Consider the following 26,768-nt stretch of genomic DNA (forward strand, 5'->3'; position numbering starts at 1 on the left):
CACTCCATAATACTTCCCCCCCAAAATAAGAGTGTTTACCATGTTATGCCATTATTGGTATGCATACACCTGAGTCACACGCGCTGTATGCCATGTGCGAATTATCCTTTCTTTAGCTGGTTTTTACAGACAGTGCAGACTATATATATCTGGAAATTAGAGTATGTTTCTGGCGCATTTTTTATTGCATGCATAGTTCATCTCTGTCTTTAATTCCTGCATATGGCTTCATTTTTTTGTTCTCTGTAATGAAATTGTGTTCATTTCAATGTAAATAATGTACATAATAAATAAATAAACTTGAATTTTTATTGACTTCGAAGTCTTCCCTGCATATCATGCCTTCTTCGAGAAAATGAATGCATCGATTGCTTTTACTTGCATAGAAAAGTTGATGCATGGTGTGAAAGCTACAGGTACTGTATGTTCTGCTAAATTTATGAAGGGCATGGGGTTATGCTTTCAGTTCTGAGATTTTGTTTTTAATTATATCAAGCAGAAATTTTCACCATTTAGGGTATAGTTTATGGGAAAATCCTCAGTTGGTTCCAGCTAGAGCCAGTTAGGTCCAGTATAGCCTCACGAGCTTAACTAGCTGGTCAAGATTTTTGTCCTATTAAAAAAAATTGTATTGTTTAAATTAGAACGGTATGATCGAATGAGAGCAGGCATAATAAAACTGCAGCTTTGATGAATGCTACTGTGAGAGACATGGTAAACATTACTGTTATAATTAGCTTATTTTCTTTATTTCTTTTTCTTAACAGTTTAATTAATATTGTTAATAAGTGGAAGCAAACCCTTTTTCTTGCCCCAGGATATGTTATTGAAGACTGCATGAAACACCTGAGCTGCAGCTAGAAGAAAATGTGATGAGGACAGCATAAGAACGGACAAGGGGTATTAGGTATAGGACCATATACATATGCATAAAATGAAATAAAGTAAGATCCCGAGAGTAAAATGGATATATATATAGGTGCCAGCTGGTGAATTCAATGACAACCTCATCATGAAGGTTCTGAGCATGATCGAAGTAAGTGCCGACAAAACGCCATGCCAGCTAAAAATGTGCCATTTTATTAGCTGCATAGAATTAAGTTGCGCAATATGCAGCTATAGATCGGTAAGCCTATAATTTTGATGATCGGCGTAGCGATCCGCAAATGCGCGGTTCGAATGATCACAATTAAAGGTATCATTCAAGAACTATATCTTAAAGCTCACATCGAGTGCACATAGTAAGTTTGTATAATCATCACTCACATTTCTATTGCAGCAGCTATATTATAGTGTGAAACTGAACGAGATTCGCGCGATCTTTCGGCGAAGATTTGCAAAAAAAAAAATGTGAATAAAAAGTGAGTCTGCTTATGCTAGCATAAGGAATTTTAAGTTCCCGCTGCTGGCTAGCTACAACGAGTGCAGGGTACACAAGCGGCTGTTATGGCTCTAAAGTTGAAGCAGGCGACTTACCTCGGCGACGCTTTCCGCGCAGCCGCCGCGCCAGAGCAAAGCTTTTTTTTTTATGTGTTTTTTGCCGATGCCATGACGTCAACGGTCACGTGAAAAGCGGAGGCTCCGCCCCTAGACCGATTTGGTGTGAATGTAGCATCACCCTCCGCGATCACACACACCCCGTTGATCACTCCGCGATTCAGCAGGCCGCTTCTACGGGAGATCGAGCGGTAGTGCAATAGCAACCGACCACTCCTGCCTGTCTACTCGTATAGTAAAAGTAGCTGGGGGTCATGAATCCTTTATTACTGCTATCGCAAAATATATAACCTTTTCAAAAGCTAATATTTTAATTGTTTGTTCCTACTACTTTCGGCGGTGCTTTCAGCCAGAGCCGCGGGAATGAAATCTATTTTGACAACAATGGCACGAGTTCTGCAGAAGCTTCAGACAATTGCACGTGTGACTATCTGTTTTCAAATTTAACTGTCCTTTGTTTTCAGAAATAATTTATAACAGAATTTTCTCTTCTCACCAATTTTGGTTTCGTTATTCGGGAGATGGCTGTGACGTCACAATCATGTCTTGGTGCACGGCATAAAAAACAGCTGTATAATCGCTCAATTGTCACTTGTAACTATTCCTGTTCTTAAGGCGGGCTGGCTTTATCAATGTAGTACATTCCAATAACACAGCAATGATTATATCGCTGTATTTTCATCCCTCGCGTGACTTACACTTGACTGTGACGTCAGACATCACTCGGTTGTTGAAACCGAAACCCAAACAGGTGAGAAACGAAATTCGATTATAAATTATTCAGTCGTCGTAGGCGAATGTGACGTGGTGATCCGTGTACTAGTGTCCACAAAATAAAGCGGAGGGGGGAAAAGCGGTATCCTTCGTCCGGGCTGCTGACGAGGCGAAAACCAAAAGACCAAAAGTGTCAAGCTGAACATCCGGGTGACCCACACGCATCCAAGCTATGCACGCGCGCATCCGCTTGCAGGGCACGCCGCGAAACAAAATTTTGTTCGCTCTTGTGCTTCATTTAATTTTGAGGGCATTAGTACAGTAATGTCTTAGGCACCATTACAAATGATAAAAACACGAACCCCAAAATCAGGTGTCTACAGTCCTTTAAGCTTTATCTAAATTGCTCCTCTCTGGGCAGTAACAAGCCGGTTTCACTGCAGCTTTCACACTGCTTGCGCGGGGTGCACACGACTGTCCTGTGAGCAGTATGGCAGTGCCCAGGGAGCCCAAAATGCAAAGGTCTATACCACATGAAAATGTAGTTATATAAATGATCTTCGCAATATTTAAACTCGTTAAGGCTTTATACAGATGACTGTTTTTAACGCGATAGCGCACAGGCACTTGTTTTGCAGGAAGTCTGGCATTGACAGTCTTCACTGTGAGCGAAAAAATTGCCGACGATTACTTTACTTTCTAATGCGAAATTTGAGGGCAGCACATTAGGTGTTTCAGCTTTCCGATACATTGATAAAAGAATTCGAACAAGACGTGTGTACAATCACAGAGAAGTTTTTATTTTTCACACATATTCCTTCAAGAAACACTCCACTAGCAGTTTTTGACTGTCATGAAGGAAGCTTTGTGGATCGGGAGCCCGCGGGAGGCGGCGCGTGGGCCTATAGGAATATTGCACGGCAAAGAGATAGGAGCGACTGACTTATGCCGCTAGCAAGTCAAGTCAACGTGGCTCTGCGTTTCGGCTTGGGACGCATGCACCGTGATCCGCTGAAACCGATCCGGCGCTTCGGCAACCGGAGAGCACCGTCGCCGCCAAACAGGGAGGAGGGGGGGGGGGGGGGGGTACACGCAGCAACGACCGGTGGCGGGAAGAGCGCGCGCAGCAACCGGTAAACACGAGGGAGGGGGTACACGTTGCGGCCAGCGGTGGCGGGAGGGCGCGCTGCCCCAGCTGCTGAGCTGGTTACAAGGGACAACGCCTGTGACGCCGACGACGACGCGAAACGCAGGAACGGGCGCCAAAAAGCTGCGCTCTAAAATAACCACCATGTGCCTCTAATATATGGTAGTTAGTCGATGACGTGGCCACGGGCACTTATTGGTCGGTGGGTTTTGACATGATGAGACCATATGACACTGTCAAGTAGGTTGGAGCTGCCAACTGATAAGTCCTTTGAAATGGGAGGGCGGGGTGGAAATAAACCCCCCCAGGCCCCTTGGATCCAAAGTGAGGCAAGGTAAACACTTAAGCTGTGCGAATGTTTATGTGGCTTCGTTAAGGCAAGGCTTTAGGTCAGGTGGTCTTCTACCTCATGTGGTAGCTTATACAAAAGCATATATCAATATGTATGAAATAATAGAGGCCCAAATTAGTCAAGGGATTAGTGATTACGCAAGTAGCAAGGTTTATGCACATGAACGAGGATTCACAGACTGGATCGAGGCATGAACACTATCACATCATATTCTTAAAGACCCTTCATAACGACACTATTGCTCAATGGCACAAAAACCGGCACGTGTATAAATCCTATTAGAAAAAAACAGCACCGCAGAACCTGCAGAAGAGAAATGCCAAAGCCTGACCGTTGCTGCTGCTGTTGCGATATGAGAAGCCTCATTTGTTTCTTTTCATTTTATTTATGCATTGTTTTTATTTCACTAAACTCCTTCCAGCACATTTATACCATAGAAGGCGAAGAGTAGTGGTTACTGCATTTGGTTGGGACACGAAAGGATGGTCGTTCGAGTCCTGACATGGACATTGAAGCGAAAGCTTTACTAGCCTCCTCGAGCTATAGTCATTAGTATGGGCAATTTGACCTTCAAGTGGAGGAGTCCCAGGTGAAAATCATAACTGGTCTAACTGGGTTATGGAACTATTCACAGTGGGAGACAGATCAACTGTAACTGGATGAAAACCAATTTGCACCAACTGAAAATTATTCCATAAACCAGTTATGATTTTACCTAAGACGTGCGAGCCATGTGACAGACCACCTGACCCGTCACCACAGCTACGAAGTGCAGAGCAGGCGGTGCTCACCTAAATAAAAACGCGAAGCACTTGCTTGATATTCGCAGGCAGCTAGAGCAGCCACATCTCGGAACCAGTGCTTTGATTGTGCATGCAGATGCCAGGCTCTATCTGATGATCCTTAGAATACATAATGCCATATATGAGTTTGCATACATTATGCCACCTCGCAGTCTCTTGGCATGGATGAAGCGAGTCGGCTGGGACCGTCTACGCCATCAGGACGGTCTGCTAGATGACGGACTGAGCCTGATCATACGGCCGACGTTGCCAATCCCACTAGGACTACATCATCCAAACGTACCACATATTTAGCTACTACATCAAATAGTATTTGATGCTGTAAAACCAAACTGGGAATAAACAGTGCAAAACATAGGATTGTCTATAAGCGTCTTAACCTCGGTCAGCAACACAGCATGTTTAAGCATAACAGCTTTCACTTGCATAACCAGACTTTGCCGAGCAAAATTACAGCCCTTTTATCTTAACGATAGACAACGAATAAGGACACTTCCTGTACACAGCTCGTGCGACCCCAGAGCGTCTCATGAGGCAAGAAAGGCTTGCATATTTAATACAAATCTGACATTTAACCCTAAGATCAATAATTCTAAATGCTCTACATGTAACACCTCCTTTTAAGCTGTCATAATTATTCAGAATTTAGGTAATACCAAATCTTGATTTTGTTGCCTCTCAGCAGTCTGTAACAAAGCGTTCAGGACGTTTCTCTGACGTTAGAAGAACTGCCTATCTCAATTCATAAAATAGTATATCTAACATCTGCTCACCTGCAGTTGGTATTCCCCATCAAAAATACCTTGTTGCAATCCTAGTCTCTTTAATTAAAGTCAGAGCTGCTTGTTACACTTCTAGCAATTAGTCCCCTTGTTACTATGGCCACTATCTCATTGGGAAAAGTAAGTTGAACAAGAACACCAACCAAAACAAAGTTTCAGAACCTATTGCAGGCAAGTCGAAACTTGCCTTTTTAAGCCCTCGTTTACCCATCTGCATCCCCGTTTACTCATCCCCTCGTATCTTCTGAATATGTCAAGGCTCATGCAAAAGCCTGCTGCATACATGCGGCACAGTGTCCAGTCCAATGGTCCCCTCGATGTCAATCGTGGTCACTTGTCGGCCATCACGCTTCAATCTCTATTTGTTTGACATCCGCTTTGTGCCAGTTATGTTTTCAAGAAGTTCGGCTTCACCAAGCACTTCAAGCAGGTGATCTTGTATACCATGCCTAGAGCCTTTTCTTTCCGTTGATGGTCTTCCGGGAGAAGGAGGAGGCATCCGATGGTAGAAGTTGTGCGTGGTTTGCACCCCTTCTTTTCAGAGAATATGGGCTAAGGTATCACTGATGCCTTTACATAAGGAAGTTTATGTAAAGGCACCACAGTGAAATCTTGGACTTATAATTACAGTGAAGGAAAGTTTTGAAGGCTACCTGTTAAGAGTTGACAACTGCATATAATTAATATGTGCTGTTGTATATAAATGCAAACAAAAATTTGAATAGAATCTATGTCAAACAAAACTTGAATATTGGACCCTACATATGTATCAGACCTCTAGTTATAGTATACAGCTACTCTGCTGTGCTGCTTGTTGTCCCAGCATTTGAATGTATAAAAGTAACAGGAGATCCTAGTACAGTTATTGACTCTGGGACCTCCTTCTGTATATTGTTGTTTGTAACGAAATTGTGTAATGAATGAAATTCAATTGAATCCAATAATACACTATAATGTTTATTTGCAGCTTAACTGTTTTGCAAAAGGCTGCAAATGTGAACAGTATACAACACTAAGAACAAACAGAAACAAAACGAGAGTTGGTGCCAAACTTGTTGTCAAAAAGATCACATGCTCAAAGTACTGGTCCTTCTATTCCCTATGTTATCTATCACACTTCCACTTATGTACCTGAAAAAAAAAAGTGCAAATATGAGCAATACTGCACATATTGCACTCACTGCTGTATCACAACTGGAAAGGTCACTTGAGGCTCTAGTACGCCAGCTCAACATTGCAGCGATGAAGATGGGAGCACATGAAGGAGAAAAAGAAGAAAGCCCGCTCTCTGGTAGACCACAAATAATGCAGACTTGGTTCTTCACACTTTCAGGCTATTTGCATTGGACACCAAATGAACTTAAAAAAAAAAAAAAAAAAAAAAAACAGGGCAGGTCTCACAAAAAAGAATGAAACTGTGCCCCAACTTGTGAGAGGAGTTTTTTGCATATCATCACCGGGAGCGATACTCGGGTTGCCAGCATCCGCCTCAAAAATGCATCATCATGCTTCCACAAGCACCATACAGGACACAAAAGCTTAGCATCAGTTTGGGAGCTTTGCGCAGGCTTTAGCCACCAACAGTGTTGCAAAAGATGAAGTGACGAAGATCCCTGCTGGAATGGATGACATAAGCCACCAGTGTTTGCCTGCAAGAAATAAGTTACACATTACACAGGATAACATTCTGTGTGCATGTGAACACACGTACTGTCAGCCGCAAAAGTTTGCAGAATCTCCGGCGCGTGGCAGAGCGACGAAAAACTGCATTACTGCGTCATCTGCCACAATTGAGCCCGATGACGAGGCTAAAGAAAATTGTGTCCGAAACAGGCTTTGCGCACGCCTGTCCTTTTTTCACCATCAAGCATGGCTCGTTGCTTGCTTCCCTGTAACGTGCTTATCAAGTTCGCGGAATCAGCTGAGGCGCTGTGTGACATTCGCAGCCGGTCTACCTTGGAAGGTGCGATGAAAGGAGTTCGTCCTGTGCAACGATAGTGACAGGGCGATTCAGCTGCAGCAACGAGTGTCGAAAGCGGATCCTTGGGAAGAAAGTGCCAAGACATGCTTTATAGCGAAGGAAGCACAGGCATGCGCATAGGATGGTTCAGGCGTAGTTTCCGTTAGCTTCGTCATTTGGCACAATTGAGGCAGATGGCTCAACAATGCAGTTTTTTGTTGCTCCGCCACACGCTGGAGATCCCACAATCTTTTGCTGGTGACAGTACGTAGGTGTGAAAGAAAAAAAAAAACTAAGAAACTAGCATTTCATAAAGCCCCCACAAGGAGCGCGAATTCCAACAGTAACAAATTCAGGTCTGTTTAAAGCAAACAACTTTGGACAAACATCCCTCTTTGAAGAACAACTAGCAAACTACAAAACAGTAAAAAGCAATGCAAGGTTTGGTTTGTTTTATGCTATAAGATTTAACATCCCAAAGCGACTCAGGCTATAAGAAGGCTGCAGTCAGACTCCAGAAATTTCGACCACCCGAGGTCCTTGAACATGCACTGACATATCGCACAGTATATGGGTGCTTCCAATAACAGTGGCCGCCACAGCCGGGATTTGAACCCACGCATTCGGTTCCAGCAGTTGAGTGCCCTAACCATTGACAATGGTAGAACAAAAGCCAATGTAATGTCAAGAACCGAGATTTAAGCAGTTCCTTGAGAAACCTCTATGTTGCCCGCGACAAGGGTAACAAAGGGATGCAGACTGCAATGTCTGTTTGTGTACGTGTAAATGAGAAATGAACTAGCACTTTTTTCTTCCTCCAAAGTACTGAGTCAGAATGTGCGAAGGAGAATGGTGTCAAGTGGAATAGAAGCCTCTACAACAAGACTAATAGTTAAATTACCTAGAAATTAATGTGTCAACACGTGCTTACCGCTTTTCCTTCCAGTGCACCTGTAAACCTAAAAGCTATTGCCAGACTAGGCAATTGTAAATACAATTTTGCTGCAGAAAATAATTTCTTCAACCAAGCTCTCTATGTGCCATTTCATTCTATTCTAGAATTTCTAGAAACACATTATCTTTGTTTAGAATATCTCTCAAATGCAAGCGCTGACTGACGTTCAGTATGACTGAGCCATTCTAGAAGGAAAGCAAGTAAGCGCTTCATAATTTATGCACTGCCAAAGGATAAAACACTGATGCCCCGATTTTGAGCATTTGAAAATGGTGCTTTCAAACAGGCGTTCAACAATGAACTCCTTCACATGACAAACGAAACAAAACATTGAGCAACCAGAAGTCAACCTAAAGTTACAAATCGCAGTACAGAAGTAATATGACCACAGAACAAGTTCCTTATATTTTGCTATGATCTAGAGAAGTTTAATAAAAAAAAATGCTGACCACATCGACATGCTACCGAGTTCTACACAAATTATGCTCATAAATTCAAGAAATACAAACGGAACTGAACTGAAAAAAAAAAAATGTGTGAAGTCTAAACGTAACAGCCACACAAGCAGCTAAGATACCCTTGCAGGCCAGTGTTTGTGAATAGCTTCATGTTGCACAAGGTATTTTATTAAATAAGAACGCATCTACAGTACAACCTCACACTATGTTCCCGGTCCGCACACAAACTCCTCGGGAAAATCTCCGATAATTTTACACTCTTCTTCTCTTGGCTACTATGTTCCACGATAACACAACTTCCAGCTACATTTATCTTGACACATTAGGGTCGCATAAAATGGTTTGCGATCCACCACATATGTGATAACATGCGAGCGGGTTGAACCTGGGGGCACTCGCCTGCCACAGAAGCTTTCCTGCAGTGACCTAATGAGAAGGGACGAAGCATCAAAGAATACCAACCAGCTAAGAACATATGAGGGACTATTTCCATGCAAAAACGACGTGAAGAGGAGCAACGGAGCACCCCTGGATCGGATGAGCTACGAATTCCCTTCCTACTATGCACAATGCAAGTGTGAACTGAATTTTGCCAGAACTAAGTAGAAAGAGCTGTTCATACCTAAGGCAAAGAAATGATAATCAACGTTTTTGTGCAGTGAAAGTGAAAATAAATCTTTTCTGCACCTTATCCAATGGTTACAGCAAAGGGTGTTATTACTCCACTTTGGGGGTTCCCTAAACACATTGGACATTCAACAGCTACATTCTTCAAAATAAGGCTGTTTCGATAACAGTAAAATATTGATGATATGAATCCGATTAATACGAATTTTAGGATGACATAAATTCGTGAAATTCCCCCGACCGGGATGCATTGTGTGCAACGTACAGAATTATGGATGTTCCAAACACTCTCCTGCACCATTACAGATGATATGAATGAGTTAATCATGACCACAGACATGGACACTAGGTAATAAGGGAGTAATTACTCACAGACATCCATCCAAGCACAGCCTTACAGCTATAAAGGAAAGCTATACAGCTTTATCAGAAACTTTGTAGTTAAAGAAGAATGCGTCCTGATCTGGGGATCGAACCCGAGACCACTTCCTTTCCGGGACAGTCGCATACCGTCTGGGGCAGTAACTACTCCTTTATTACAAACCTACTCCACCTAGGGGGATTCCCCTAAATACTTGATCAACATAGACACTATGTGCTGTACGCACCGCAAGCAGTTCATGGTGAAGCGTGGCCCGCAAGTCGTCACCGTCCCAATCGAGTGTCAATCTCTACATGATGCGAGAAGTTTGCGGCAGGGCACATCCCGCAAATTGGCAACGTCGCGATAGCCAGTCATGCAATGCACTGACTGGCTGGCGGCGGTGCACGATAGGCACGCACTCCGCACATCGCAGACTCTGCAGTCGCTAGTGTTGCTGTGTGCACAGGGAGCAGTTTACAGCGGTCTGCGTCCCGCAAATCGACCATGTCACGACTGCCATTCGCACTGTGCACTGCGAGCAGTTGGAGCAGCACACACAACGGGCGCTCACGGTCTGCACCTCCAACTCCGCTGACTCCGCGATCGCTAGTGCGTTGTACACACGCACAGGGTACAGGTTTGCAGTGTTACGCGGCCCACGAATCGCAACTTCTACAGCGCCGTGAGTGGAGAGCTGTGTCTCTGTGACCTCAAACAGGTCTGCTTGAATGCCTTTGATAATGATTTTTGCTCGTTTTGATGATAGAAACTTTTCCGCAACTCCGCGAGATTAGCATCACCTACCATATAAGCCACATATATAGGTCGAGTGGGAAAATAAGTCGATCCCTTTACCTTGAAGTGAAAAAAAAAAAGAAGAGACAAATAAAGCAAGAAAAAGAAGTGGAGAAGCGCAAATATTTACAACATAGGCTGTGACCTTGCATCACCGGAGCTATGATCTCACTCCAAACTTCCAGCAGCATCGTTGGAAGACTACTGCTGCCAGTCGATACCTCCCATAGTTTGCCATCTAGTTCCATCAAGCATGTTGCTTAGGAAGCATTTCTTGAAAGGTTGAGTGGGAACAGCTGATCTTATCAACGCCACAGCAAACAGCCATGTTGCCGTTTGCTCCGACGAACACGAACATTTTCTGGAAAGCCAATGTAAATTGCTCCATATGCCGCTATTTATTGCTAAAGAGGCATTTTCACCTATTATAGTCGAGTGAAAGAGTGCATGTGAAGATAAATGCGCTTCGGACACAACTGCAGGATTTCGATACGGTTTTGGCTGTCCGTTCACGACCAGGCACATTACTTGTTGCCAGACTGTGCCTCAAATTCTGCTAAAGATTGCTATATAGACCAACACTGATTTGTGATGTAAGAAAGATGCTGTGGCATTGCTATCGCCAAGCTGGGCCGACTGGGAGTTAAAAGAAGGTTTAGCGCCCATAGGAATGCATGAAACCGAAAGATTTAAAAGCAGTTTTCAGATTTCATAGTGCGCCTATGATGACTTTTGGTGCAGAGTAACCACGAGCATGGTAGAACAGATTGTCAAAGTATGAAATATCATTACTGAAGTGGACTATTTTTAAAACACCGCGAAACATAGGGGGGTGCTAGTCGGAAGCACAACCCATAGAAACAATTACGAGGAATATTTATCAAAATAAGTTTCCATTTTCTGAGACCACCAATAAATGAGCACAATAGTTAAAAGTTGAAAAGTGTTTAAAAAAAAGGAAAATGTGACAAGCTATGCTATGTCATTTCAAAGTCAATCTATTGTTAAAATTCCTCGATATATGCATATTGGAAAGTTCGACATACCTACGAAAAGCTCTAAATCAGCTGGGTGCTTCTCACAATCCCGACAGCTTGTTGTGTTGTCAGACATGCCGCCGTGTACATTCATCTTAAATACTGCCGCTCAACTAATAAAAACTTCTAAGCTGAAGGCAGTCCCACTGGGCGGAATGTGTCATGTCAGAAAGGCCACATGACATGGTAGAGTTGGAAAAGAAGCTCTTTTCCTATCAAAGGGCAAGGTGAAAATCGAACTGAGGTCATTGCACCCTGAACCTGACCCACTACTCTTAGGCCGCCAAAACAAGTTGGTGCAACTTGGTTAGAAGGGGCATTTAAATCGATGTCAGGTGATGTTTTACATAAGGTTACCATGTACTAGGAGGCCATCCTTTCTGTCAAAGCATATCAGTGCACGTGCATGTGCGAGATTCAGGTTTAAGCAGGGATATTAGGACAAGCTCGTGCCACACCCATCATACTTTGTTGGACTGTACTTCGGCAGCACCGTAATACAGGACAACAGCAGCAGTTAAAAACTTTCTAGATTTCCGAGTTAACGAGGGTCAAATTAGCAAACTTTTATATAAAGACGGCATGCATGCTTTGTTCACCGGTGGAGCACAGCCATGCAACAGCTGACTGAGATTTCATTTAAGTAATAGACGCCCGGCAGATATGTGGCTGTAGTATGCGAGTGGGTTGGTTACGCAACAAATAAGGTATGATTTTTCACGATCGCAATCTGCGTCTCAAGCAGATTTCTGTATATTGAAGTATTTCGCAATCCCCTTTGAGTTCGATATATCCGGGTTCGACTGTATTTTTTTGCATTTCCACCAAAGGCAAGCCTCGGTACCTTTCCTGTCAAACCACTCTAAAAAAATTCACAGACAAAATGGCTAGTCTTGCGAGCTGCTTTTCGGCAATAAACGAAATTTGTTTCCACACAACCAGAAACTGAGCCATAGTAGTTCTCAGCCCACTCACTGTGTGTTGTCACTACATGGCATGTCACTTCAAATTGTTGCCACAGGTGATTAGCGCTTTACTCAGAGAGAACATCCGCACGCAGTTTTTCGAGAACTCATTAAGAGTAATGGCGCTACTTGCAATGCACGAGGAAAAAAAAGAAGAGGAGGCAAATATGAGTACCTTACAAGGAGGTAGTAGAGGCCACTGGAAATGAAGACAGCAGACATGAAGGGCATTGAAAATTGGCAAACCTTTCACTATGCTGCATAGCATGAGAACCCGACAACAGCTGTTGAGCCGTGCTACCTGGCCAACCCCTCGCCCCACCACACTGCGGCCCCTGTGATGTGGTTATGGTGCCTTGTCCACACCCAGCACGCTGCACTCCTGTAGTAAACTCTCATTACAAGAGACACTCAAGGGACACGAAATAGATGTCTCTTGTAATCAAGCTCTCTAGTAACCAAAAATTCTTACCAAGTCGTATAAACAGCAGTTTAGAGTCCCTTAACTAAATTCTGTTCCATATCAGTGTCCCTTTTCGTTGTAATATGTCAGGAACTGAGAAGGAGTACCTCCTCTTGATTGGGAAGTCAAAATGTCATTATTTCAGCCAATGTCATCACATTCCTGCGTGACTGAAACAACATGGACATTTTGACTTGTCAAGAGGAGGCACTCCTCCTCCGTTCCCGACATATTGCAACAAAACAGGTCACTGATATGTAACAGAATTAAAATAAGGAAATCTAAACTGCCACACATACGAGTTCGTATAAGTCAGCTGCGTTGCATGAGCCCACTTGGGTTATTTGCTCATTCTAAATAGTGAAGAAGCTACTTTAGGAACCTGCAAAAGTTGCCCTTAGTAAGAGAGCATCTCTTGTAAGCATGTCTTTTGTATGCTATGTTGTTAACATGGCAAACATAAGAAAATCAACCAAACTACTTTCATGTGTCTCTTATAATGAGATTGTACCTTCGCTCTGAGACATCGTAGTGGCCACACTAAGTTTCTTGCTCACCACCTTACGTTTAAATACTCCACTTCCTGCTGTGCTGCACTGCTATTTCTTTCTCCCTGACTTCTCTCTCTCCCTCCCTCCCCCTGCCACCCACCTATTATGCCCCTCGCTGTGAAACAATTCAGCCAAAATTGCAGATCTGGGAGTTCCTGCCATTATCGGCTATTGCGGTCACAACATGATGCCGCGCAGTCTAGGAGTAATGCGGTGAGACTTGCCTTGTTGCTTCTTCTTGGTCTCTTCAGGGTTCACTTCTTGCCAATGCTTTGATCGACTCACGGCGTCCTTCCACTTTGCAAAACGCTGCTCGCGTTCTGAAATGTGATATAGAAGGAAAAGACACACTGATCTTGAAGAATGCAACCACAGAGACTTTTTTCTGAACTGTAACCTGCACTATGATACAAATTCATCACATGACAAAGCCACTAGATGCATCCCCCTTCTCTGCGTGCTGTATATAACACAGTCGCCGATCGATTATTTGGACCTGACGGGGACCGCCGAAAAGACCGAATAAACAAGAGTCCGAGAAAACAGAACCAGAGAAAAAAAAAAAAACATTATTGTTATGCCCTTATTGAGGCTTCACAATTGGATGGACGAAATCATGAATACGCTGATGGATCCTCCTCCACTTGCGAGCAATGAGGTCTGCCTTAATCTCGGAGAGGGTCGTGCTGTCACTATAGGCAGCTGAAAGCGCTGTCACAGATTTCGCAAGGTCCACGTGCGACGACAGTGGAACAGGTGGTGCGTCGTCCTCAGACTCAGATTCGTTGTCAGGCGAGACAGCAGACACCTCACGAATTATCTCGTCATCGTCCAGTGAGTGCTGCCCTATCGGCATTTGAAAAGTTCTCAAAGGTGACTGCGTCTGGGATCACCATGCCGCCACTGCACAATTCTTGCAGCCCATGTAAGCCATCTGTGGGAAGCACGTCGGATGGGAGATCCTGCGCCACGGCATCCGCTTCACCACCTCCAACAAATCCAGCATGACGAAAGACGTTTCGGAGCGTGGCTGGCGTCACCGCCTTCCAGGTGTCAGCAAGCATGTTGATCGCCGACAGCAGAGTTACAGCATACTGCTTGCCGGTGTCGATGCACAGAACCACGCGGCTCAGCAAGCGTGCTCTGTACAGCACCTTCAAATTTTTAATCACACCCTGGTCCATGGGTTGAAGGACGCTCATTGTGTTAGGTGGCAGGAATTCTAACTGAATGGATTTCAGGTCATCAATGTGGCCATGTGTACCGCAATTGTCCACAAAGAGTAACACCTTGCAGGTTTGGGTCTTGAATTTCTGGTCCAGCTTGCGTACATAGGCAGCGAAAAGATGCTGCGTGATCCAGGCCTTCGAGTTAGCTTCATACCACACGGGTAATGTTTTGACCCCCTTGAAGCATTTCAGGCTTTTTGATTTCCCAATCACAAGAATCGGGAGCTTTTCATTTCCCGACATGTTGTTGCCAATCATCACTATGACCCTGTCTTTGCTATGCCTTCCGTCGTGGCAGGGGTCACCAGACACTCAAAGTATCTTCATCTTCTCAGGTAGCATCTTGTAAAAAAGGCCTGTTTCGGCACAGTTGAAGACATCATCAGGCGAAAATTGGCACAGCAGTGACTCCAGTCTGTCGGAGCGGTAATTGGTTACAAGAGTCTGGTCCACGGCAGCACTCTCGCAGCACACCTTCTTGAAAGTGAGGTCGTACCTCTTTTTAAAGTTACGGAGCCAGCCATTGCTGAAATTGAAGCCTTCGATGTTCATTCGCAGCGCGAGGGCCTCCGCCTTTTGTTTCAGAAGATTACCCGACACTGTGACTCGCTTGGCAACTGTCGCACACAGCCACATGTGGAGCCCTTCGAGTTTGGGGTGGATGCCCTCTCTTGAGTTTTTCTTTCTAGCACTAAGAAGCGATGATTCGTTCCAAATCTTCATTTTGTTCTTCATATAGTCCAACACAGTCTGCTTCGAAATGCCGAACTCCTGGGCAACTTCCGTCCTGCAGGTGGCCGTTCTGCCCTTGATTGATCACGGCAATCTTCGCCATTGTCATCGTTGCGTATTTGCCACGTTTCTTAGCTGCATTCTCTGGCGCTTATGTTGGCGCCATTCCTATATGCTTCGCTGGTCTCACTGATAAGCATACACAACATACAAGCATCACAAGTAGAATGAACACTGTACCGCACGCCGTCACGAAGAACAAAGGAAGAAGAGATGACCGGGCCAGCGGCTACTGGATTTGACCTGGATTTAGATAGGCGAGACCGAAACTAGACTAGCCAATGAGCCGAAACACACAAAAACGATGATGAGCGGACTCCGCCACTACCACCACCTCATGGGGCAGTAAGGAGGCTCATTCTAAAACCAAAGTGTGGGCAGCTGCTGTCAATCAAGTTGGCTCAAGGAGGGTCCGAAAAATCAAATGAGAGATTGCGAAGTGTCCAAAATGTCGGCATTTGTTATGCATTACGGCCTATGGGAAGAATGACGGTGCCGCGAAGTAGTCCGAAAAATCAAGCATGTCCGAATTTTTGAAGTCCGAAAAATCAGTCGGCGACTATATATATAAGGGAGGGGGGAGGAAGGGGTGTTTGTGGTGCAGAGGGGAAGCCTCAACTGTACTATATGACACGCAAACAGGATAGTTTCCACAAGAAAATGTCATAGAAATATTAGCTGGATGAAAAGAAATGCGTGCAAACTCCATCATTCAAGAGAAAATCAAGTTTGCTAACATTCAGTTGTTCTTGAAATGCAACCTCACTTTGCTGTTACTCCTTCAAAAGCCCCGTTCGCGCTCCATTTGATGCTCATTAAGCACACCTTGTTACAGCATTGGCCCATATTTTACAATGAACTAAATGCCAATTGCAAATTTCACACACCGTCCATCATGATAAGGCATTCAAAGGCTAGATTAAAGAAATTATACATGTCCCCGCTCCATACAACAGAACAAAAGAGGCTGACGGACAAACTTAATGGTGATGCAATTATGGTTTGTCGATGATTCAGAATGATACTCCACATGTGTGACTTTCACGACTGACCGTGCAAGGATGCTTACTGCCCTACTTTTCTGAAGTTCCAGTTCTGGTTCCATAGACTACATTTTTTTTCCCCTTCACAGTAAAGATATTTTTGATTAAAAATTGGTTAGTGAAGTGCATTTAGCCATGGGCGATGTACTTGTTACACAATGATATTGCTTCATGTGTGCAACCTAGGATTGAGAGGCAATTTTTTTTCCTTTTAGGAAAAGAAATGAATAAAACAGCATTTTTTATTAAATGGTCTTGCCACATTTCTCATTTATTGCCTCTTAATTGAAAAAATAAAGTGGAAGAGAATGCAGTGTTTAGGCAAGACCTTAGTTTTTGACATGAAACCAAACTCAGTTGTACAGTCGCCCAGTGATTTCTCGAACCCAGCGAAGCCTGGGGAATGGTCCGAATAATAGAACAGTTTGAAAAATCCATGAATATTTAAAATCACTTTTCTGTAACAGCTTTACAAATCTCAAACCACGTCGCTCCCCATGTTTGATTTATATATGTCGAAATAGGGCGCTATATCATAGTGCGACCTGCTACAGTGATCAGCTTGTGCGCTCTGCTCATGTGCACAAGCTAGATACGGTGGGCGCGGCAGCCAGTGCATGCATGAGGATTGGTATCAACGTAGCAGGCGCGTGCTCCGCCCGGATGCATGCAATGCGCTCAATGTGGTCACCGAAATGTGCAGTGGCACCCCGCAGAGGCGGCTTGTACTAAGCTATAATGACTACAACCCTCCAGTTAGAACATCTAGGCCAGTCACGTTTTCGTGATGCTCATGCCACTTCACGACAGATCTTGACGCAGCTGCGCAAGTCATCCTCAAGCCATGAATGAATGCACGCGCCTCAGTTTCCATGGTTAACAAGGACTACGAGATGGAACTCACGAAAAAAAAAGCAAGTGGAATGAGAGCCTTTGTGATTGCGCCGATTCCCCCGCCTTTTCCCACAAGCGGCGCGTCGAAGCAAGCCGCCGTGGACGCCAATGCTCACATTCCATTTTCAGTCCGATTGCACACTGTTTATAGGCTACCGCGATGACGACGAGCATTCCATTACTGCCACTGACCATGAATAAAGAGCCAAGCTAGTCCCTCCGAATGACTTTGCATCGCCTAGCTTTCACCCGCGTAAAAACAACGATGCCCACTCGTGTCTGCGTCATGCTGAAAACACTCGTCAAAATGCACACGTTCCTATGGGGCACGTGACTGTTCCTGAATAAGTCCGAATTATCACAGTCCGAAAATTTGTCGGCTAGTGCATTCGTAGCCGCGCTACATTCATGCTAAAGAGGTACACTCAGAAGTTATAAACAAGAAATCTAACAAATGAAAAAGAAATTTGCACAAAGAGATGATAAAAGATGGATGGAAGGCATACTATTGGAGTGTTCTTGTTTTTATGAAGTAACAAGACGTGCTTAGTAAGTGGCCAATTAATTACAAGAAAGCATCTTCAGGCTCATGTCATTAAGGAAGGACGCGGGTCTTAAACTGGTCGAAAATGGGCGAAAAATTGATTTTGAGAAAAACGCATTTTCGGAATGTTTGTACCTTTGAGCACTAGCCTTCAAAATATCAACACTGAATTCGGTCGGGAAATACGATAAAATCGACTTTTAAAACGCCACAGGAGCCTCGAAATGGCCAAAAAGGGGTGAAAATTGTTCGAACTTCCCGCGCGCGCCGCGGGTGAAGCAGCCGGCAGGTCGCCGCCATCTTGGGCTTGTTTTGAAGCTTGTTTCTTTGTGCGCATTTTGCGGCATCTCCAAATGGCGTCGCTCAAACAGAACGACCGCCGTCGCGGGTTTTCCGAAAGCCGTTTCCGGTCCGCTGATTGGCTGGAGCGCTCGCTCGCGAAGCGAGCCCCTCGTCTCGCGCTTCCCATTGGCCAGCGCGACTGACCTGCCATTTTTTTGTTTTTTGTTTTTAACATTCTTCGTTGCGGCTGCTGCTTCGCTCGTTTATGATGCGCTTTCGCGATCTTATCAGTCGTTCCCGCAGCCGGTGCTGGTCTTTAGACGTAGCTTGGTGGACGTAGCCGTATCAGGAGTGTATTGAAAACGGAAGCGCCTAGCGAGTGCGCGTCGAAGAACGAGTACGGCAGCGCGCTGCCAGGGTCGCGCGGCGTGTTCTCGACCTAGCTGCAGCACGTCCGGCGGCATATAATCGTTTGCGAGCGGTTCAGAGGCATCAAAGATAACATCGATAGATTTAACTGTTCAGCTGATACTCATGGTCCCCACTAACGCTACCACTTCGTTGATTTTTTATCGCGTCGCTTCAGACGACAGGCGAGACTGACATGCCGTCGCCCGCGTTCCTCTTCCGCGGACGGTTTCGGTTTTTTTTTTTTTTAGATTGCCGAAGTAATCGCGTCGCTGCGATCAAGGGGTGTGAAGGTTCGAGCTTTAGCTCCAGCAAGGGACCCCGCGTGCGGCCCTGCATGCGCTGTACAACAAAGTAGCAAAGTTTCATTCTGGAACATTAGCCAATCTATTAGGTCATTCTAGTATGCCGCTGTGTTCTAGCCTTAAACTTTGTGCAAGTTCATTAATATTGCAAGATCTTTTTATCGTAATTTTGAGTATTTGTTTGCCTTGAAGGGCACTGCCACAGGCATTTGAAGTGGTAAATTAAGCTTCTCACGCTGGTTCTAGTGGCGGTATATTTAGACTTTGTGGCAAGCTTTTACCAGTATTTGGGGAGGGTACTATTATATGTTTAGTATATAGCCTTTCTCATAAGAAACAAAGCCTGACAATTCCATTTATATTACCATAGCTGCAGTGTAGCAAAATTAAAGGTCTCAAAATGCAACTAAGTTTTTCTCAGTGCTTTTTCTGGACACTGCATGCACTCAGCCTTACTGTGCTTTTTCTCTACATTGTCACCGAGTGACAATGACAAATTTAGCATCACTGCAGTCATATTGAAAAGATCAGGGGGTGATCCAACACATCACTCTATCGAGATTTTTTTCAAATTGCCATTAAAATAATATTGCATGTCAAAATTTTTGCTGATTTCCTTATGGCATACGCTACCTTGGCCACGAGTACTGGTGATAGATTCAGTTTTAGTTGGCATATTCAAAATCCAGACAGTTTTGGAAATGGAAAGAGCATGACATTTTTAGTGAGAAATATCACAGTGAGGCTACTGATTGTTCAAGTTATAATATGTGGTCAAACTTCAAATGCCGTTTTCTCAGTTTCATATTTTTGGTCGATCTCTACAGTCTTACGCAGGGTTTTGATAACTTCTTTTTAGTTCACACAAATAACTTTGGTACCATTTTCTTCAGAGAGAAATGAAGTACTTGATGACATTTTTAATTTTTTAGTTTAGGCAATGGATAAATGTCAATTTGAGATTAGCTTAATGAGTTCGTTTCAAATAATGCAGCCTTTTACTCTCACCATAATATGTGAGGATAACGTGCCTTTTTGAGGAAAACGAAGGATGTCATCGGGTATGGGAAGACTTTGGCTATCAATCCATGTAATTAAAAGCAACAAAATGCAATGAGAAAGTTCATTAAAGCTGCGTAAGAAATTCACTAATTATGCTCTGGACTTTGTTAGATAACTTTTGATCTAAGACCACCAGCTCAATTATAATTACATTTATGAAATCAGGAGAGAAAACCACATCTGTGTGCAAAGTTTCGTGACATTCTAGCCATAACTAAAAAAGTTAGTTTTAAGACCCTCGTCCCCCCTTAACCTCTATCAATGCAATTAATGTGTCCTACGAATGTGACAGCAGTTCCAGAATGCACGATACAAACTGTGCAGTAAAAAAAGCCTAATCCAAAGCACCTGCAGGAAGTATTGATGGTTCGAAGATGTCGGTAGTAACCTTAGGAAACTTCCGGCTGTCCAGGCTCCACACGTTGATGCCATCGGCTGCCCCGGCTGCAATGGCCGCCCCCAGTGCAGTTGTTTCCGCCATTTGGGGCCGCACTGGGGCAGAGCATCAGAAAACACGTGAGGGAGGAGTTATCAGGAAATGAAAAACAGTAGCTGTCTCCTTCACAGCAGACACCTGAACTGCACCATAAGGAACAGGTTGAAGGAGGCAAAACATGCGAAAAAAAGAGAAAGGTCTTTTGCTGCAATACAGAGCCCTAGACTTCAATCATCCAGGGCCCATGCACTGGCACTACACAGCAGGCAATTGTTGTCCCTTTTTCTGCTCTGAAAATGCAGTTGTCGCAGCTGGAATCTAACTTTGCCATCTATGCTTGAAAAATAAACCATGACAGGCGACAAGTACTATGTATAAGCATAAAATGCTCTGCAGTCATTATCTAAGTGCCCTATGACATTATGAAGAAAACACAGACGTAAAAACTGAAAAGAAACAGATCCATGTTGCGCATGATGCCATCAGCATAGTTCTGTTTAAAGCTCCACCACTCAAGGCTAAACGAAATAACGCACTTAAATCAAATCCATTGTTTGGATAACCTTTGGCAGTTGAATTCTGAGAGCCTCGAAGTAAGTCACAAATAGTGTTTTTCCCCGGAATTTTCGTTTACATGTATTTTTCAAGCATAACTTGCCTTTTCAACTATTTTTAACCTGAATATCAATTATGCTGAGTTACAGCTATCAAGCTATATGTCCATGATGCATAACAAGCTGTTGGACTACTCAGTTAAAGCCAAAACAAATCAATAAAATTAAACCAAATTCTCTTTTCAAAATTTGGTCACCTTAAGGCTGTTTCACATGGCGTGACACGCACGAGGCAATATGACTGCTCAATGTCGCGTTCTTGGCATACCTCTGCATGCTACCAAAAACGTCCGGGCTCCCCGTGCGGCTGTTTCTACCTGCCAGTTCGTCACCCACTTACATCAGCGAGTCATGAGCTGGTCGCTCACACCTGTAGACTGGCTCACACACTAGTTCTTAACAAATTCCTTTACTTCATACCATTCCTTTCTTTCACTCAAACCAAGCTGGATATACTTGCCACAGCTCTCATGGCCATTATAGGGCTGCTCTTCGTCTTTCATAACTGCTGTCACTGATTCACTCTATGCCACCGGGCGCTCCCATCCTTTGCAGTCTTTTTTCCCTTTGCCGTGACAGAAAGGTGGCTCGCCTCTCTGGTACTGTTCAAGGGTGCTGTCCTCTCAGCCAGGCTACTATTCCCCCATTCAGCCTACTCCTTCCCCACCGGAGTCTATACTTCCTCGCCCAGCCAATATGTCATTGGTCCTGTATGCTGGCCGCGACATGCTGCTGCCTCTCATCGTGGTCTGCCCTTCAACACTCATGGAGTCGCGTACACGGATGCCTATTTAACTCCTCATGGCTCCGATAGCCTATCCTGTTTCACCCTCGTCACACACAATGCTATTCATTGCCATGTTCCACATAAGACAGTTGGCTAAGCCAGTACTTGCAACTGCCATCAAGGGCATTCGAAAATATACGAAAATGTAGCTGCAAAGTGTCACGTCTTGCCTGCTACGATGGTTAAGTGCCAGTTCCACTACTGTCATCAGCCCAAAGAGCATGTCATGCCCTGTCCCCTCACTCAGGCTAGTGCAACAACCCTCGTATCGCAGCGAACCCCTTTTTCTATCAAGCAAAACTAAATGCATTCTAACAGTAATTAATGACTTGCGCATTAATAACATGCAAACTGAATTCCGAAGCAGGCAAAAAAAAGCAAAGATAAACTAAGTGACCATTTGCCATACGCAATAACAATAATGAAGGGAAAGAAAGCAGTGGCAAACGTAGTTCACCTGAAGGAGGTTATATTAATAAACAAAACTAAAAATGAAGACTGTGTTCTGAAATAAACACTGTAGAAAGTCCGCCGAGTTTTCAAAAAATAAAAGGCAAAACGTCAAGCCCCTACACACTATTAGGAAGAAAATGCAGCCACCCTTACCAACTGGAATGCCAAGCAGATCAGCTTGAAGCTGCATCAGCAAGTCATTGACTGCCATGCCGCCATCAACCAGAAGCTGCTTTAGCCGAGTTCCACTGTCACGGTCCATTGATTCCAGAATATCTCGCACCTACAGATGATAAGGCACGGACTCAAACAGCTGACCCCTGATTTTTTCGATGTGGAAAGATGTACACTTAAAGAATAAAGACAAGGTCAAAAGTAATAGCAAAACTGCCCGAATCCACTACAGCAAGAAACTACCCATTGAAAACGGGAGGAAAATTTCTTAGCTGTTTTGAGTAGAGGTGTGCGAGTATCAGACTTTTGGTTACAAAGCGAATAGTAATATAGCAGGTTTCCTTAAAGAGAAACTCGAGGGGGGCAGAAAATGTCTCATCAAAGGTTCACCTTAACAGACATGGCCCCTCCCCCTACGATTATGGGGAACACTTAAGCTCTGCCTTTATGGGTACGATGCGATTGCGTAGGTTAGCAGCCCACATATAAAGCCATGCTTCAACCAAGCCGTATGAATGTGCCTGCGTGGCCTAGGGGTAACGTGAATGCAAGGGTCCCGGCAGGCTGATGCTGATATCACTCTCCCATATGAAAGGAGAGGCCTTAGCTGTCAGCTCCTGACAACGCAACATCAGGCAACCCTACATCCAGTTAGTGCTTGGACATGTCAGCTGCCAGCTACCACTTGCCAGCGCCATGCTCAAAATTGTTCGCTGACAAAGCCAACGCTGGATTTTCTGGCAAAGTGGATCTTTAACACTACTATCATGTTAAAATATGTGAGCATGCTACTATGTGTAAGAACGTATATGTTACATGAAAACAAATCACAAAATAGCCTTTCAGAGCGACAATAATTGCGAATATATACAACATTTATTGCGTTAGGCATAAAACAAGCTCATGTACCCAGCTGAAGAATGATATCTGACTAGTATTCTTTTTTCACTGCCTCCTCTTTTGCGCTATCCTACAGTGGTTGTTATTTTTGGTTTTATTTTCCAGATTCTCATTTCCTATTCTGCTCTAGGCAGAGCTTTTTAGTATTACCAATTGCGAAACTTTCCATACTGCCATGTATCAAAAATGGCGGTTTTGATTGGTCAAAATTTGGATGCATACAGATAGTGGAGGAGCCTACGGTCATGAAAATAAACTGTGCCTTAAATTTTCACGTTGTTGATAAATGCACAACAACCTGAATAACAAATCAGCTGAAAACGTGCATTAGTAGAATTTCTTAGGCGTAAGAGTCGTAGAGATAAATAAAAGGGATGTGGTGGTAAAACTTTAATCTCCAACAGATACAGGATAGGCATCAACCCATCCGCCTACACGACGGCCTGGAGTCCTTCGACCCGGGCGGCGTGTTCGGCCAGTCGGATTACACCTAGCTGAGTGTCAGGGTGTGAGCTCAACAGTAGAGTCTCCCAAATTTTTTCCGTTTGTGATTGTTCATTTATATTTTTTATTTCTGGACACGTCCATATCATATGTACCAGATTGGCCTTATCCTGACAAAGTTTGCACGAAGAATAAATAAATGAAGCGATTCTCCGAAGGCAATAACTGCAATATCAGACAGCATTTACTGGCCGTCAATAGATGGTGCCACATTTCATAAGCACCCAAAAGATGCATGCTAAAGTTAGTCATTTTTCGAAGTGGAGTTATGATCAAAACGCTCTGGCTCTAGGCACCTCGAAGGTGCCCAGAAGAGTAGATTGTCTCTGAAATCATTGGCAGAGTAGCTGTCACTCACTCTATGAGAAGGCACATTAAGTGCCTTTCTGTACCATGATAAGGCAAGTTGCAACGTGCCACGTTGGTTGAAAATGAAGTCCCGTAGTTTTTAAGTGCTAACTCAACAAGTGGGTGCGTTCCGCATAGGCAGTGACACGGTATGCGATGCATGCAAGATGCAGATATATGATGACAACAAAGATGCGATGGCACCATACCTTTTGCGCACTCATACGAAACACCCCCCCCCCCACAAAAGCTTGTGCCTAAAGGCAACCTCCCCGCAGTTTTCTGAGAGGTGCGTGAAGCAAATTTTGTGGAAGTGAGCTTTCTTGCCCAGAAGCACGTATTTTTCCCCCCCCCATTAATAGCACCGTGCGGACACCTCGCAAGTGCCATAGCATGTGGTTGCCATGGTTTGTGGTAGCTGTGAAATTTGCAAAATGCTAACTGAAGGACGCGTGAAACAGTTTGTCTAAGAAAATGTTTTTACACCGAGTCTTATTGGAAGCCAAGCAATGGTCTTAAGCCGGAACCGCATGGCGCGATTTTGGGCGCGATTGCCGCGCGGATGGTGGGACGCGTGCGTCATTCAGACGCGTTCCCACTAGTTCCCACTATGAAATCGCGCCGCCGCGTGGTTCTACGCTTCGTAGAAAAAAACGCCTCGCGTGGCGCGTCCACTGACGTCACGGCCGGCGTCCACCAATCAGCGTGCAGTCACGTGTCATTTTGGTTTTTTGGTTCGCCAAAAGATGGCTCTGCTCTCCGCGCATCTCGGCGGAACCTTTTCGGCGGAACCTTGTTTCCTCGGTCACGGCCGGTCTCGAGGGAGAGAGCGCTTCTCTTCTGCGCACTCTCTCCCTCAAGACCAGCCGTGCCTTGGTAGCCACGTGCTTCACGTATCGTGTTCGTTCGCGCGTAGTGTTTCGCACGCAATGTTGCTGTTCGAAATTAAGTTTGATAAATACACTTTGGAGGAAATGTCGCTGTATAATTACATGATGATTGTTTTTATTGTAGTTTCCTGTAATTTAAAGGGCATATTATATATGCGGTAACAGAGATAACTCATCTCGTTGGGAGTTATGTGGTCTGGAGTCTGGACACCCGGAAAACGCGGCGCGACACCGCCGCTCAATTTTTCTCGTGCGGGTGCTCGCGCGTCGGCGGCAACGCGGCCGTATGCCGCGCGGCACGTTTTTCGCGAGCGAAAAACGCTCCATACGGTTCCGGCTTTACGCTGTTCATTCTATCCAGGAACTCATCTTAACAGAGTTCTGCAAGTCTACTGTATATGAAGTCTCACAAATTTACCTATATTATTTATATTTATACATACTGCAGCCTCACGAGGAAGATATTGCAGGTGTGGTACATAAAGAAAATGACCTAAAATACCCAAAAATACAAGGAATTGCAGCACATGTTAAGCATATAAACCAAAATTGTGTTAGACAGCACACAAACAGCTATTAAATATTACCAATAGCAAGCATAAATTATTCTACTGGTAGCAAACGAACTGAGGCAGGCAATGAATCCTAAAGTTCAATGGTAAGCGAAAAAAAAAAAACTGTTTTTAAAGGTGCTGTTGCGAGAAAAGTAAGGTGAGAGATTAAGGTCGTGATAGCTTTTCGTTAGCATTGGTTTGGTACGTGTGATGTAGCAGTTGCTTGAGAGACGACAACGTCAGTGGAGGATGGAGTGCATAAATTTTACCGATTCCAAATGCGTGCGGGTGGCGAGTGTCGTTAGTTACAATGACCCAAGGACAGAAGTGCACGAAATGTCTTGGTGATATTTATGATAGTATGAGAAACAAATCAATTTCTTTTGAATGGCTTCAATCATTTATATATAACTTACTTTGTAGGGATTCTATACAGATGAAGCGTAGTCAAGGCTAAAGCAGATTAGTGATTTGTACATTAGTAACTTGATTTCCTTTGGAGCCTGAGTTAATATCCATCTAGGATTCCTAATTTTCAGAGGGCTTCATTACATATCAAATTAATGAGTTTGGACCCCGATAAGTTCTCTGTAAAAATGATTCCTAGGTACTTATAATTTGACATCCTTTGAAGGCGTACACCATTGTAACAGTAAGAAAAAGCAAAGGGGAGGAGCTGCAAGAAAATGTCACAATAACTATTTTGGAAAAGTTAATATTCATCAGCCAACTTTCACACCATGTGCAAAAGCTGGAGAAAGATCCTACAAAGCTAGAGTGATCACCTGAAGTGATAATGATGTCATAAAGTATGCAATTGTGAGCTTACATGCGGATTTTCCAAGTAATGTCACACGGAAGGTCCCTAATGTATAATAAAAATAACAAAGGTCCTAAGACCGAGCCTTGCGTTACACCAGACAACAAAGGACAAGCCGTGAACGCGCAGTTAGAAAAATTTGGAATCCAAGTGACTAGAGTCGAGTTCTTTAAAATGAGGTTTAATGTATACATTAATTAAGAATGATTTACGATGTCGAATGCTTTTGAAAAATCAATGAAAAGCACGTCAATATAGG

General features: G+C 44.0%; 1 protein-coding gene across 3 annotated transcripts in view; it reads right to left on the bottom strand.

Moving 5' to 3' along the window:
- Nucleotides 1-6,230: 6,230 nt before the first annotated feature.
- The window catches only part of Gk1 (Glycerol kinase 1), a 51,588-nt gene continuing 31,050 nt past the window's right edge, over nt 6,231-26,768 (bottom strand). For 2 of the 3 annotated variants that reach the window (XM_084606962.1, XM_084606963.1), the window contains exons 14-17: nt 22,473-22,602; nt 20,378-20,521; nt 13,695-13,790; nt 6,231-6,944 (exon numbers count right to left, since the gene is read on the bottom strand). In XM_084606962.1, coding sequence (XP_084463088.1) covers nt 6,841-6,944; nt 13,695-13,790; nt 20,378-20,521; nt 22,473-22,602 — 474 coding nt within the window. In that variant the 3' untranslated portion in view covers nt 6,231-6,840. The remainder of the gene's footprint in view (nt 6,945-13,694; nt 13,791-20,377; nt 20,522-22,472; nt 22,603-26,768) is intronic. The other variant, XR_014708069.1, reaches the window with a different exon arrangement.

The sequence above is a fragment of the Amblyomma maculatum genome, chromosome 6 (assembly GCF_055883805.1).
Source record: "Amblyomma maculatum isolate TAMU_Amacu chromosome 6, ASM5588380v1, whole genome shotgun sequence".
Lineage (NCBI taxonomy): Eukaryota > Metazoa > Arthropoda > Arachnida > Ixodida > Ixodidae > Amblyomma > Amblyomma maculatum.